Source organism: Alligator mississippiensis, chromosome 7 (assembly GCF_030867095.1).
Source record: "Alligator mississippiensis isolate rAllMis1 chromosome 7, rAllMis1, whole genome shotgun sequence".
Classification (NCBI taxonomy): Eukaryota; Metazoa; Chordata; order Crocodylia; family Alligatoridae; genus Alligator; species Alligator mississippiensis.
This window is the reverse complement of record NC_081830.1, coordinates 5,264,799-5,278,708: the sequence shown is the minus strand read 5'-3', so window position 1 is coordinate 5,278,708 and position 13,910 is coordinate 5,264,799. Positions and strand designations below refer to the sequence as shown.

The window sequence follows — 13,910 nt, the reverse complement described above, 5'->3', positions numbered from 1 at the left end:
AGCAGGGCTCTGGGGGTTGGGGCCTGGACTGGGCTCAGCTCCTGCACTTGGTTGCTGCTGAGCAGGGAGCCAGTACGGGGCAGGAGGCAGGGTGGGCCCAAGGGAGCAGGGCTGAGCCTACTTCCCCCTTGGTTGCAGCCCCTACCCTTCTCTGTGCCACCATGTCTCTCCTGGCACAGTGATAATGTGGTGTCTGCAGCTGTCAGGGAGCAGCCCTGGGCTGCACTCAATGAGCTGGATTTCAGAAAACACTCATATAGAAAGGGACAGAGAGAGGGGATCATTACCCCTTGTGCCAAGCCACCTGTTTGGCTTCCTGGCCTAAGTGGTGATGTGTTGAGCCTGAGAAGAGCTCTTATTTGAGAGCATGCCCAGTTAAGATGAGAAGATGTTGGAAGAGAGTGCCTAGCACAAAGGTGTGCCATGTGCAGAGCCCTGGCACGCAGGGCGCACTGCCACATAAAGACTTTTGTTGATTGACCCTTAGCACGTGAGTGCGTGATAGCATGCCTGGGTGTGAGTGGTACGTGTGTGGTCTGGCTGGCGGGTTTCATGGTTTGCTGGTTGGTTTTGTTGATTGATACCTGTGAGAGAGAGAGAGAGACTGATAGAAACATGGGGAATGAACTAGGTGGAAGTGGCTTTCTGGTGTATTGGTGCGCTGGTGTGGGTGATGGTTATGCGGTGTTGTGCCTTGGGCTGTGCCGTGGGGGTTGGATGAGGCAAGCACACCCTTGACAGCGAGGCTGCCATAGAGCTAGCATTCATCCCCAATGACCTCGAATCCTGAGACTCCCAGTAAGATTGCTTAGGGTGGGCTCCCCAGTTTCTCTCTGCAGGGGTGCATAGCACTTAAGTAGCTGCCCTCCGCCCTCTGGGGTAAGTACCACCCACCCATCACTTGTTCCTTTCTCCTCCCTTCTTTCAAGCAGAATATAAGCTGCCATCAGCTCATCCCTTTCAGTGTGGTATGCGTTCCCTGTGTTGGAACGGCAGAGATCCAGAGTTGAATAAGGATGGTGATTGATATGCCTGTGGTCACTTGGAACCAGACTATTGTCAGCTGTTAATTGGAGAGTGCTAATCAAGTCCAGGACCAACATCAGGACTACAGAGCTGTGTCCCTAGTCCTGTAACAGCGCAGCAGTCTGCTGGCCAATGCCTGAGTCCTGGGTGCCAGCCTAGGGAGTCTTTGGCTTGTATTCCTGCCAGAAGGACAGGCAGAGCAGGGGCACAATGCAGCAGAACTCCTCCTAAATACCAGATTCTGACCGATTGGTCACTTTTGAGCCTCCTTGCCTGGATTTAATCCCTGGCTGGTTCAAGTGATCTAAACGGCCTGATGTGTCCGACCCAGCAGGCAGCAGAGCACGGAGCTGGCAGCTGCTGCCTCTGCTGCTCACACAGGCAGGCAGGTGCTGCAGGCTGGTTTTTGTGCAGGCTCTCATGCATTTTCATTCACTGTGTTCCTGGCACAGTAATACCAGGCCGTGTCTGCAGGTTGGACCCCGGTCAGACGCAGGTAAACTTGGCTGCTGGACGTGTCTCTTATGATGGTGAGGCGGCTTTGGAGAGCGCTGTTATAGTAGCTGCTTCCACCACCCCAGATAACTCCAACCCACTCCAGCCCTTTCCCTGCTGCCTGCCGAACCCAGCTCACATCACTGCTAGTGAGAGAGACTCCAGACACGGTGCAGGTCAGGCTGAGGGTCTCTCCGGGCTTCACCACCCCAGGGCCAGACTCCTTCAGTGTGACCTGGGCCAGGACACCTAACGGAGAAAAATACATCATTAGCAAATGAACAAACTTCTAACCGTCTCTCTCTCATCCTGCCGCTGCTTCCCCCTGTCCCACAGGACAGGAGGCGCTTACCCAGTGGAGCTGCCAGAAGGATGAGCAAAGCCAGTGCTGCTGTCATGGTCATTGTGGCTGATGCCCGGTGTCCCCAGCAGACAGGAGGCGGCAGCTCTGGGGAGACACTGAGGTGCACAGAGCCAGGGCTGGTGTTTAAGGAGGAACCTTGCATGCGTTAAGCAGGAAATTGGGGAACAACATTTGCATGTGCTTCTTTTATAAGGGCCTTTCACAGATCACACAGATTTAGCTGTTGACTACAGGGGTTTTGAGCGCCATGGAGAAACCTGGAAATGGGGAGTCGGGTTTTGTTACTGAACCAGACAAATTGTACAGTAAACCAGGAGCCTGGGGGAACAAATAAAGATCTAGAGGAGTTCCAGATTGTGTCTATGCCTGGATTTTATCAAGGCAAAACCTCCTATGGTCTGGGACTTCCCCTCTCTGCCAAGGAAATATCCCCGTGTCCTGCCAGGGAAAAATCTCCGAGGGAAAAGTCAAGTTTCTCAGTGAAGGATAGATCCATACTACTCCAATGTACAATGAGAGAACCGAGCCCCAGCAGCTTGGAGATGCATTACTTTATTGAGAGGGTCCCTGACCTTTGGTAGAAGCGACAACTTGTTTCATAGCAGCTGAGGGAGTGATACCATTAGAAAAGAGAAACCTAATGAAACTGGATTTTTTTTTATTTCAGCCGGAGGGATCCCAGGTTGTGAGGGTTAAATGCTGTGAATTTGCTTCGTGTCTGGGAAACTGGCTATCATTACAACAGGGCAAATCAGGGAAACGAGAAAAAAAACAGAGCGTAAAAATCCTCCCTTTCCTAAGAGGACAGTTGGTCCTTCATAATTGCTTTGTGCTTATCTCTGTCCATGCACATGAGCTGGGTGTCTCTGCCCTCTGGTTCCTATGTGGGCAGGGGAATACTGCTTGCATGGATCTGGTGTGTCCGACTGCATCACAGGATGTGGATGTGCATTTGTCTGGTCTCTGGGATAGGAGACGGACCAGATTCACCGGACATCCTACCATGCACAGATGCTGAGCTGGAGGAGGGCACCAAACCCTGGGTGCTTAAGTATTTTGGCTCTTGTCAAAAACCTGAGTGGCCCAGGGTGGTTAACCCCTTGAAGTTTAGTCCTACACAGCTGCATGAAGCCCCAGTCCCTGGGTGTCTGTAGGCCTACTGGAGTAGTCCAGGCTTCCCCAGGACCTTTCCCCTCTACCTGCAGGGTATGGGTCATGGCCCAGCTGCCCTTGAGTGCTGCATGCTGGGGAGAGCCCAGGGCTGGGGAGCCCCATCCTGCCCTGTGTGTGTACAAGCCACAGGAGACTGGGGCTGGGTCCAGTCCTATCAGCATCCTCTTGTTGTGCTGGGGTCTCCTGCAGCTCCTCCCAGAAGTCCCTGGGTTGGTCTCTGCAGGTATGCTCAGGACTGGCCCTGCTGCTGCATGGCATGGAGATATGGCCCATGGGCTTGGTCATGTCAGAGCAGGAGGCAGTGAGTTTTCAGGGTGGGGGGTCATGGGTTACCCCCAAGTAGCCATGTCCCTCCCTGGCCCCAGGACCTGCTTAGGGCAGACTGGACATGACCCCTGAGGAGAGGCAGCTGTCTCATCACCCTTTTGTGTTAGAAGCCGGGGCTGCACAAGGATGCCAGACACCCCCCGGCATCCCCCACCATGGACCGCAAGGGTCTGGGAGGGCCTGGCTTTGCCTGCCTCAGTGTCTCCAGCTCTACTCTGTTTCTTGTGGGACCATGGGTTGCATAGCAGGACAGACTCCTCTGTATGGACCAAGGTGACAACCCTGGATCTTCTGACTACTCTGTGCCCCCTTGCTTCCTGCTGTGGCTTGCTCCTGACTCCTGGATCCATCCCCCTGCAGCACCAAGCCCTGACTGCCCACAGCCCCACTGGGTCCTTTATGCTCTGGGCCAGGATAGGGCTGTTCTCTGCTTGCTCCCCATGAAGGGAGGGGGCACGCAGCTGAGGCACAGGGCTCTGTCCCCGGCAGCGGCTGCAGCTGTGCACAGGCTGCATTACCCAGGATTGGCTGAGCGGCAGAGGTGGCGGAGGGAACTGGGAGCCTGGTGCCCAGGCCTGCATGGTGGGTTTTGCAGGACAGAGTCACTGAGACTGCCTGGAGCACCCACTTCAAGCATGGCCAGTGTCTTCTCTAGCATCCTGTCCTCCCCGGTCACACTTGGCCCCAGCTGTTGGGATGTGGGACTGTCCTGGTCTGACTACAAGCACCCACCAGCCAAAGGCTGCAGCCCAGCACTGCCCCTCCCTGGGCCACAGCTTGGGGGTGTTTCCCAGGGTGTGAGTGCTGCGCCTGCCTGGGGACGGTGCAAGCAGGCCTGGCCCTGGCTGTGTGAGGTGCTGGGCAGTTCCCCAGAGCTGGCGTCTTCCGGCTGGCTCCATCTGAGCCGGCTGCTGCAAGGAGCTGGGTGGGTGCTCTGGCCAGGTCCCTGCTGCCCAGATGGGCAGGGACCGGGTGCTCTGTGTTTCCCACTGTGCATTATTTTTTGTGCCCATGGAAGGGGCTGGAGCCCAGAGGGAGAAATGTGCCTGGGCTGGGTGTCCAGCTCCGCTTCAGCTGTTTGTTCAGGCTGTGGCTGCTTCTCGCTGCTGGCCGTGAGCTGACAAGAGATTTGTTTAGAAGTTTTTGTATTGGGCACAGCAGGCTTCTGATCACTGTGGGCTTCACACCGTGATACCGGGCCCTGTCCTCAGCTCTCAGATTGTTTTTCTGCAGGTACAAGGTGTTGCTGGAGTCATCTCTGGAGATGTTCAATCGCCCCTTCACCACAGAACTGCTGTACTGGTGAGGTTACTGGTAGCAGCATTTATACTTGTGACCCATTTCAGCCCCTTCCCAGGAGCCTGGCAAGCCCAGATCACAAAGAAGTTGCTGAAGGTGGACCCAGAGACTTTACAGGAGAGGCACAGAGACTCTCCAGGCTTCCTCTTGTCCCCTTCAGACTCCAGCAGCTGCACCTGGGACTGGACACCTGGGAAGAAAAGAGCATGATTCAAGATCCTTTTCATGGCAGCCTGTGCAAAAGCCCACAGAGCCAAGGGGCCACTCGCTGCCGATCAGAGCTCAACCGAGCAGCGTGCTGGGCCTGTGGGAAATCAGCCCATGTGGGGCCGTGCCTCCACTCTGATCCCATGGGCCCCGGATCGTAAGAAGCGGCGTTGGGGGTGGCGGGTAGCAGGTAACTGGACGTGGAGCTGCTGCACTGCGCAGCTTGGCACCACCGCTGCTTCATCCAGCTCCGCGGGGGCCCCCAAAGTGCACGGCCTGGGACGGTCACCCGAATTGACTTGCCCCCCGACCAGGGACAGACCTACTGCCTATTTCCATTAGGCTTTGTATCTGGTGAGTATTGCATGTTGCTTCCTGGGTCTGTACACAGAACTGTAGGAGGTTTCATAGATTTCATACATTTCATAGACATTAGGGTTGGAAGGGTCCTCAGAAAATCATTGGGTCCAGCCCCCTGGCCCAGGGGAAGGAAGTCACCTATGAGCAAAGTTTCCCAGCTAGATAAGCATCCGAACATTTCTTAAAAGGGTCCAGGGTAGGTGCTTGCCTGTGGGTGAAGTCTGTTTCAAGCTCTCGGATGGTAAAGACATGTTTTCTGATGTCTAGCCTAAAATGCTCTTCCAGGAGTTTGTGACGGTTAGACCTTGTCTTCCCTTGGGGTGCCCTGGTGAACAGATGGTCTCCAGCTTCCTGACGCAAAACCCCTTATGTATTTACAAGCAATTTGCTTGTCAAGAATGACAGGAGCGGAGGCTGCAGGCAGAGAGGGAGGCCTGCATCTGGCCTCCTCCCCCCTCCTCCTTGCCTCAATCCAGGGTCGCTCCTCGCCTCCACTCTGCCACTTCGGGCTGGGGCGGAGGCTGTTCTCCCCCCTCCCACCTGCCAATTTCAGTGGGGGTTGGGGCCTTTCCCCCCCTCCACTTCAGTCTGGGGTCGGAGCCTGTGGCAGAAAGCCACCTTTATTTTACTCCCCAAAAAACTGCTCTGTGACCATTTTGATTAGTCTGGGCCCAGCAGAGAGAGGACACACACCTTTACCCTATCTCTTTAGGTAACCTGAGCTGGATACACTCCTGAGGGAGGGGGAAACCTGCTCCCTCTGCCTACGTGACTGGCATCACATACCTGGGTGAGGGGCTTCCTTCCTGGTGGGCTAGAGTCTGCCCGGCAACTAGTGATGTATTTCAAATTGGTTGGCTGACAGCCAACAGGTGCTGGCCTCCATTGGACCAGGTGAATGAGGTCACAAGGGCTATATAATTTAAGGACTACCCAGGAGGAGTGGGTCAGCAGCCATGAGGGATACTGAGGAACAAAGAAGAGCTGGACCATCTGAAACTGGCTCTCTCTCTCAAAACTCATGATCAAGGAACCGCCTGCCTCCAGAGGGATTCTCCAAAAGCCTCTGGATGATACTTGTGAGTAAGCTACCTGAGATCCAACTAGATATATAGCTCACAGTAACACAGATGTGAGATCAAAGGCTCCCCCAGCCATAGGAGTTTGCTCTATGGGATTTCTCTGATATTGCTCTACTCTGGACCCTTTTCTAACCCTACCCTCTGCAACCTATAAAGTTCTCCTTTGTGTCTGGTGTAGGAGACTTATTGAGGGGTGGGTTTAATTATGCCTAGGAGGCTCCTTGGGTCTGCGGTCTAGGGGAGACTATCCTTTTTGGCGCCCAGCTTGAGAAAGTGCCGCAAATTCTTGTATTGGGTCGAGTACCCATAGGACTATTAGGCCTGTGTTTCCCCAAGGACACAGGCCCTAGACAGTCCCTTCTCAGGGTGGTGGCAGCACACGTTACCCCCGGGCTCAGCAGTGGGGCTTGAGAGGGGGTCTGCCAGGGCTTAGGTGTCCCTGGGGAGACGCATGGTGTCTGGAAGGTGGGCAGGCATAGTGAGGTGGGAGGCTCAATGCAGGAGCTCCCCCCTACTGGTCCACCACAGAGCTGGACCTGCACTTATGGCAGTGGTTGCAGCAGTGGTCACAGCTGCAATGGTGGTCGTAGCGAGACAGAGCCACCGGTCACACCCCTCCCCTTCCTGCTCTCCTCCCCTCCCCTCTTCCCCACTGCCTCCCTCTCCCCGCTGGCTGTTGTTTGAGGTGGAGGGTGCTCCACCCCTGGAGAGCTGATAGAGTTGATAAGTTGCTAGACTGGACCCCAGGGACCAAGAGTGTAGTCTATAGCGGTGCCCTAGCCTGCCAGTCTGATCTCAGGCCGGTCATAGAGTTCATAGATTTCTAGGCTCAGAAGGAATCTGGTAGATCATCCCGTCTGACCCCCTGCTCCAGGCAGGAAAGAGCGCTGGGGTTAAGTAACCCCAGCCAGATGCCTGTCTTGTCTTTTCTTTAACACATCCAAGGTAGGGGAAAGCACCACCTCCCTTGGAAGCCCATCCCATATTTTGGCAACCTTTACCATAAATAATTTCTTCCTTATGTCCAATCTAAATCTATTCTCCTTCTGTCTGTGGCCATTGTTTCTGGTAACTCCAAGGGGCGCCCTGGTAAACAGAGTGTCTTCTATGCCTTGCTGACCCCGCTTGATGAGTTTGTAGGCAGATGCAAGATTACCTCTCATCCTTCTCTTGCAGAGGTTGAAGAGTTTGTCTTCATAGGGTCTTACCTGCAGGCTCTCAATCATACAAGTAACCCTCCGCTGAACCCTCTCAAGGGTATCTACATCTCTCTTGAAAGTCAGCACCTGAAACTGCATGCAGTACTCTATCTCTGTGACACTAATGTCACATAGAGGAGAATTATCACTTCCCTAGAGCTGCTCGTGATGCACCTACTGATGCAAGAAAGAGTGCGTTTAGCTTTGCTTATCACCACATCACACTGGTGGCTCACGTTCATTTTTGCATCAACCAGAACTCCGAGATCTCTTTCTACTGTTGTGGTGCTGAGAATGGGACCCCCCCGTCAATAAGTGTGTTGGAGAGTTCCCAGGTGCAGCACCTTGCATTTATCCTTGTTAAATTGCATCCTGTTCTGATCCACCCACTTCCCCAGTTCATGCTATAATCAGTAAATGTGTAGCCTGAGGCTTTACAGCTCAGCTTCACTGACTCCCCAGGCTTCCTAACCTCCGGTCTGGACTGTGTCAGCTGGATCTGGGAACTGGCTCCTGAAGAGAAAGGAGAATGGAAGAAATGTAGTCAGGTTCATTACTACCTTTTTTAAAAAAACCCTTTCCTAGTTCTGTCTAGGTCTGCCCTTTGTTTCCCCACACAGAAATATTTCAACTACTCGTATCTATTAACTGTTTTATTCCCACTGCCACCCCATCAGTATGGATAAACTGATATCCTTATTCCCCTTCAAAAAAAAAAATCAAGCCTCACAGACTCAGCCTCAGATTCTCATCTTTGCTAAGGGATATGAAATCGGAGCCCTCACAGACCCTGACAGTGGCATTGCCGAGTCTCCAGGGTGGGAATGAAACTCCAATAGTCCTGCATCCCTGTCTGGAGCCTAGACACTTATTCCCTCCTCTCCTCATGGTCCTGTGCTAACCAGGTGCCTGCCTCTTCTGCACTCACCTGAGCAAACTGCCAGGAAGAGGAGCACGCCCAAGCCTTCCATGCTACTTTGCATCAAAGCCCGTGGGGGCTGCCAGATCCAGAAGTGTCTGTGCTGCTGGCTGCTTTCCCATGTGGGTCAGTCTCTCCTTTATTAGGGGAGTTCCTCTGCCTCATTTGCATGTGATCACTACTAAAGCATTTAAATGATGCTCCTCGGTACTGGCATTATCCCATAAATGTCTCAAGCCCCATGGGGTGCAGACAGGATGGCTGTAGCAGTGGCTGGTTCAAGACAGCACAGGAGTCAGGTGACTTTATTGGGAGAGGAGTGTGAGTCAGGGTAGCCAAATATTGTGTGCAGGTGTCTAGTACTAGGGCATGAGAAGGTAAAAACTCAGGGATATGAATGTAGAAGTGAGGGCATAAAATCTAGCACTCAGGACATGAAAATACTTTTCACAGGCAAGCTGTGCAGGGGACACTGGAGTTATCTTCACCTGTTGCAGCCTCCTTGGCTGGTTACTGATGCTCACACCTAGATGCTAATTGCTGATGGCTGCCGCTGCCCTTCTATTGTTCCTCTTGGATGTGGTAATTGTTGTGGCCTCTTCCCTGTGTTTCCTGGTAGAGCACAAGCAATGGAGTGATTTCTGGCCTGCAGATCCTCAAGGGTCTTGTGTAACAAAAGGGCTTTTGGTGGGGAATGGATGCCCACATGAAATGGTCTAGCAGATCTGTGTTCATACAGTGTCTGTTGCTAGCTCTAGGCTCAAGGCTGCTGGTTTGTGGATGCCGCCCCTGCAGCAGAAGGGACACATGCAGCTGGGGTTTTCGATATACACTGAACAGACCCATTCACATGTTTCTGCATAGTAACAGCAGGCCTTGCCCACGGGGCTTCGTCTGCTGAAACAGGAGTTTGCCCATAGACACCTAGAATTGCCCTTCCCTTGAATCTTGAAGCAACAGAAGTGTGGGACGCTCTTGCCTCTTTCCATGCCCATAGGTTGTATTAGGTTTGATTCAGCAAGAAGGACGGGACCAGGTTCCCAATTGCTTTCAGGACTGAAGAGAAAATAAGTGTCCTGCCTGTGGCTGTCACAGATAGAGAGTCATCCAGGGCTTCATGGGGATGGGGAAAAGGAGAGACAGAGGTTAGATGTGTCTGTAAGAGGATGGAGTCATGCTCTACTTCAAGCGTTATCTGTGTTTCCAGTGAGTCCGTCTCTTCTAGCTACCCTTCAACATCTTCATGTTACTTTAATAACAGATTTAGTTTTCATAGTGAAGGCTGTGGGGCCTGCACTGCTGTCTTTAGCTCTGTTCCCAGATGCTCTGTTAATGTCTACAAGAGTTCTGTATATTTTAGGGAATCACCTGTGCATTTATCCCTGTGTTGCTGAGAACAGGACTTGGCTATGGAGAGCAATCCTTTTCATCCTCTTTGGAGAGCTCAGATGGCTGGGGAGGAGAGGAGGAGTGGGGGGTCGGGGCACGCACGTCTGTGTCTGACCACTATTGTTTTGTTGTGTACCTGAGGTTTTATGTTAAGGAAGCAGGGAGTTTGAGGACAGGCCTCCCAAGTGGCCAGGGGCAGAAACATTACAAGACAGAAGCAGACTGCAGAGATCACTGTGAGCAATCAGAGGAAACTTTTCTTAAGAGGTGCCTCTGTCCTTGTGTCTGCTGAAGGGCCCCAGACCAGCAGGTGGATTCTGGCTGCAGTTTGGGGTACAAGCTCTGCCCTGGCTTCCTCTTCCCTGTGCCCCGGGGCATTATGCTGCCCCCTGCTCCACCTTCCAGGGGTTTGGATTAGCCACCGAGATGCTGAGAGGTCGAACGTGCCCATCACAAGGCTGTGATCTTTTTGTCTTCATTGCCCTGTTGGTTGATACTATCCCTCCCATCCCAGTTTGATTCTGTGCAAGGAGAATTTCTTTGGCAGAATCCGGTCCCCTTCCTGCCCTGGTCAGGATGCCCCTGTCCCAGCCCTGGCTGCCCCTGCCCTGCCCTGCCCTGCCCTGCCCTGCCCTGCCCTGCCCTGCACTGGGGGTCCCCAGCCTTTCTGGCATTTCCAAGCACTTGAAGCTGCAGCAAACCCCTATGTCCATCATAGGCTGGGGCAGAGCCTCCATAGAGGGCCAAGGGCAGCTCCTGGGACATGGGGCCAGACCGAGTCAGCGCTCTGAGGGCCTGGCCCCAGATGTGCACAGAGATCATGCTGAGGGGGAGGAGCTGGCAGGGCCAGGTGCTCTAACAGGCTCCATCCCTGCAGTGCGGGTATTTGTACAGGGTCCCCATGGCAGTGTGTCACTGTGCTCCAGCACAGTAGTAGGTGCCGCTGTCTCTGGCTTCCAGGCCTGTCAGCTCCAAATACACCTCGCTTTTGGACGTGTCCCTGGAGATGGTCAGGCGGGACTTCATGGAGTCCTGGTAGCGCTTGTCATCATCCCCGTAGATGATGCATAGCCACTCCAGGCCTTTCCCTGGGGGCTGTCGGATCCAGATCAAAGAACTCCCATATTCAGTGAGGGAGAATCCAGACACGGCACAAGTGAGTCTCAAGGTCCCTGCAGGCTTTTCCTGGGCCGCAGTGGCCTGGAGCAGCTGAACCTGGGAGCAGACCCCTGCAGAGAGCACAGAGACGAGCTGTCAGGGAGGTGGCAGAGGTTGGGGGCAGGCAGTCCTGGGGAGACTCTGCAGACAGGGACTTACCTGGTGCACCGGCCAAGAGCAGGAGGGACAGGAGCAAAAGGCCCATGTTTCCTGTGGGCCAGAAAGTTGGCACAGGCCGAGATGAAACGGGTCACAGGGGCTGGGACTGGCCAGATATTGCCCAGAACGAGGGGAACGCTCTGCTCTTAAATGAAACGTGGAGGATCATTTGCATACCTGGCCCCAGGGCCTTATACCCAATGCAAAACCCTGCAAAAACGTCCAAAGAGTTAGATCCACAGTTATCTCAGAGGGAAGGGACACTTTGCTCTGAGCTCTGACATCCCTTGAACCCTGACCTGGAGCAGTCTGGATCAGCTCTGTCCCCTCACTGGTCCCCTTTGAGACGAGACCTATTTGTGGGGCCTGTCATTCATCAGCAAGAACCAAGGATAGTCTCTCAGGTGCTGCAACTGGTGTGAGCTCTCACAGCCCTCGTCTCCTTGCCAGTGTCCCTGGTGCTTGTATCTGCTGCTCTTTCAGAGGCCCCAAACCAGCAGCCGGGTTCTGGTTGTAACCCCAGGACAGGGGACATCTTCCCTCTTCTGCCTCCCTCGAAAACTTATCTCCACCTGGGGGCTGGATCCTTCCTAGAGGGGTCAGAGGACAGGCTGAAATGAGGCCCAGATAGTGTGCGCACGTGCGTGCGTGCGCGCGCATGTAAGTACGGAGAGGGAGTTCGCTCATTCATGCAATGGCTCCTGCTGAGTGCTGCAGTTTGTAGAGGAAGGGGAAGAGGGATGAAGCCTTCTTCCCTTCCCCTCCTTGAGCAGCCCCAGGGCTCTGTGTCCTGTCAGCTCCTGCAGCACATGACTTTCAAGGCCCCAGCCTGTCTTCCTGAAAACTGCTCCTTGCCCCGCGCTGTATCACTGTGTGTATCCAGCACAGACAGGACTTGGTGCTGGAGGACTGCAGACAAATGGTGATCCACAGCGAGCAAGACTTGGGTTTGCATAGAGGGAGTATGCCTGGGCTTCGCTTTGGGGCTGGGGCAGATGGGGAAGTGTGCTCATGTGTGTGCATGTGTGTGCCCATGGGGGGTTTTCTTCTCCCTGTCGCTGCCTGGGCCCAGATGCCAACTGGCTGCTTCAGAGCAAACTGCATGGCCCCATTACTGGTGGGTCAAAGCTGAGCCCGGCATTGGACTGGAGTCCATCCTGCTGCTGTCTTCAGGGCCTGGGGGAGCTGACTTTTAGCCCTCAAAGCCTCAGTTCCTTGGTCCTTTTCCCTTCTGCCCTGTCCAGCTCCCTTGCACTGCTGTCACTGAGCTCAGTGACAGCAATGGGGACATAGGGGACAGACTGGGACATTACAGAGACCAGGCCACCTTCTTGCATGGCCACTGTGACCCTGCCTCCCCCTCCACCTTCCACTCCTGTATCTTGAACTAGGAGCTCTCTAGAACAGAGACTCAAGCTGGCACGAGCAAGAGCCTGTGCCCTTCCCCGGACCCTAGAAAAAAGTGTGACAACCTGAGGGGAGGGGAGCAGAGCAGGGCTGGAGTTGGGGCCAGCTGCAAGCTGCAACCCAGGGGCCAGGCCAGACTTGGGAGAGGGAATAGGGTGCTTTGGGGTAGGGGCTCCAGGGTGTGTCCCTGGGGCTCAGGCTGCTCATCTGCAGGTGCAGCAGGTTCTGGGAACTGTCCCTGGAGGTGGTGAATTGCCCTTTCACAGCCAAGGAGTACTACTAGCTGCGTCCTTCACAAGTAGTTGCAGGCAGCCACCCCCTCCAGCCCCTTCCCAGGGCCTGTTGCACCCAGTCCATGTCGTTGTCACTGAAGGTGAACCCAGAGCCTTTGCAGGATTGGTGCAGAGGGTCTCCAGGCTTCCTCATATCCCCTCTAAACTTCACCAGCTGCACCTGGAAACTGAGGTCGGATACAAAAGTAACTAATATCAGGGCAGCATCAATGTAGTGCTGCTCCCTTGCCTCTCCCTCCTCTTTAGGAGGATGAAATACCTTGCAGAGCTGCTCCCAGGACAAGGAGGGGAAACCAAAGGTTCTATTCCCTAGCGATGGGGAAAGCTCTGCGGTGTTGGCTGGTCACTGTGCAAACCTGAGAGGCTGTGGATTGTCTGTGCAGGGGCCTCTTGGCCAGATGCACCAGTTCCAGGCAGGGCTAGATAGGGAAGATGCAGGTCAGAGAGCAGCAGCTTAGGAAGGGTTAATGAGGGCTGTAATCATCTCCCCCAGCCAGTATCAGCCTTGCCTGAGTTAGCTGCCCTAAGAGACCTGGGGGCTGGATCGGGAAGCTGTTTGCTGCTCTGAGCAGGCTGTAGGGAAGGTCCCCAGCAGGGAGGGGAGAAGCAGCAAGTGGGAGAGGGCCAGGGGCTGGAGACCACAGGGAAGACTGGCCTGGGCTTTCCTCTCTGCCCTCAGCAGAAGTAGTTCTGGGCCTGGGGATTCAGGGTGAAAGGCAGGGAGCCCCAGGCTGGGGGGAGGCCCAGTGCTGGCCTCAACGTTTTGGTGTGGCTTATACCGTCTTTCACCGGGGTCGGTGGGCATGGGTGGGGCAGAGGAGATATCTCCAGGACCCGGGTGGGAGGAGTGGTGATGCCAGGCTGCAGGCTCATGCCTGGGTGAAGAGCAGCGGTGGGCTGGAGCCCCTAGCCAGTCTGGTCTTGTGAGGCAGTTTGCTTTCTGTGCAAGGAGAATTTCTTTGGCAGAATCCGGTCCCCTTCCTGCCCTGGTCAGGATGCCCCTGTCCCAGCCCTGGCTGCCCCTGCCCTGCCCTGCCCTGCCCTGCCCTGCCC

General features: G+C 54.6%; 1 gene segment (V, D, J or C); it reads right to left on the bottom strand.

The window, feature by feature from the left end:
• Window positions 1–1,384: 1,384 nt before the first annotated feature.
• Window positions 1,385–11,203, bottom strand: LOC106737827 (immunoglobulin heavy variable 2-5-like). The segment is given in 3 exon segments: window positions 1,385–1,770; window positions 10,770–11,069; window positions 11,158–11,203. Coding segments are annotated over 3 exon segments (672 nt in total).
• Window positions 11,204–13,910: the final 2,707 nt, after the last annotated feature.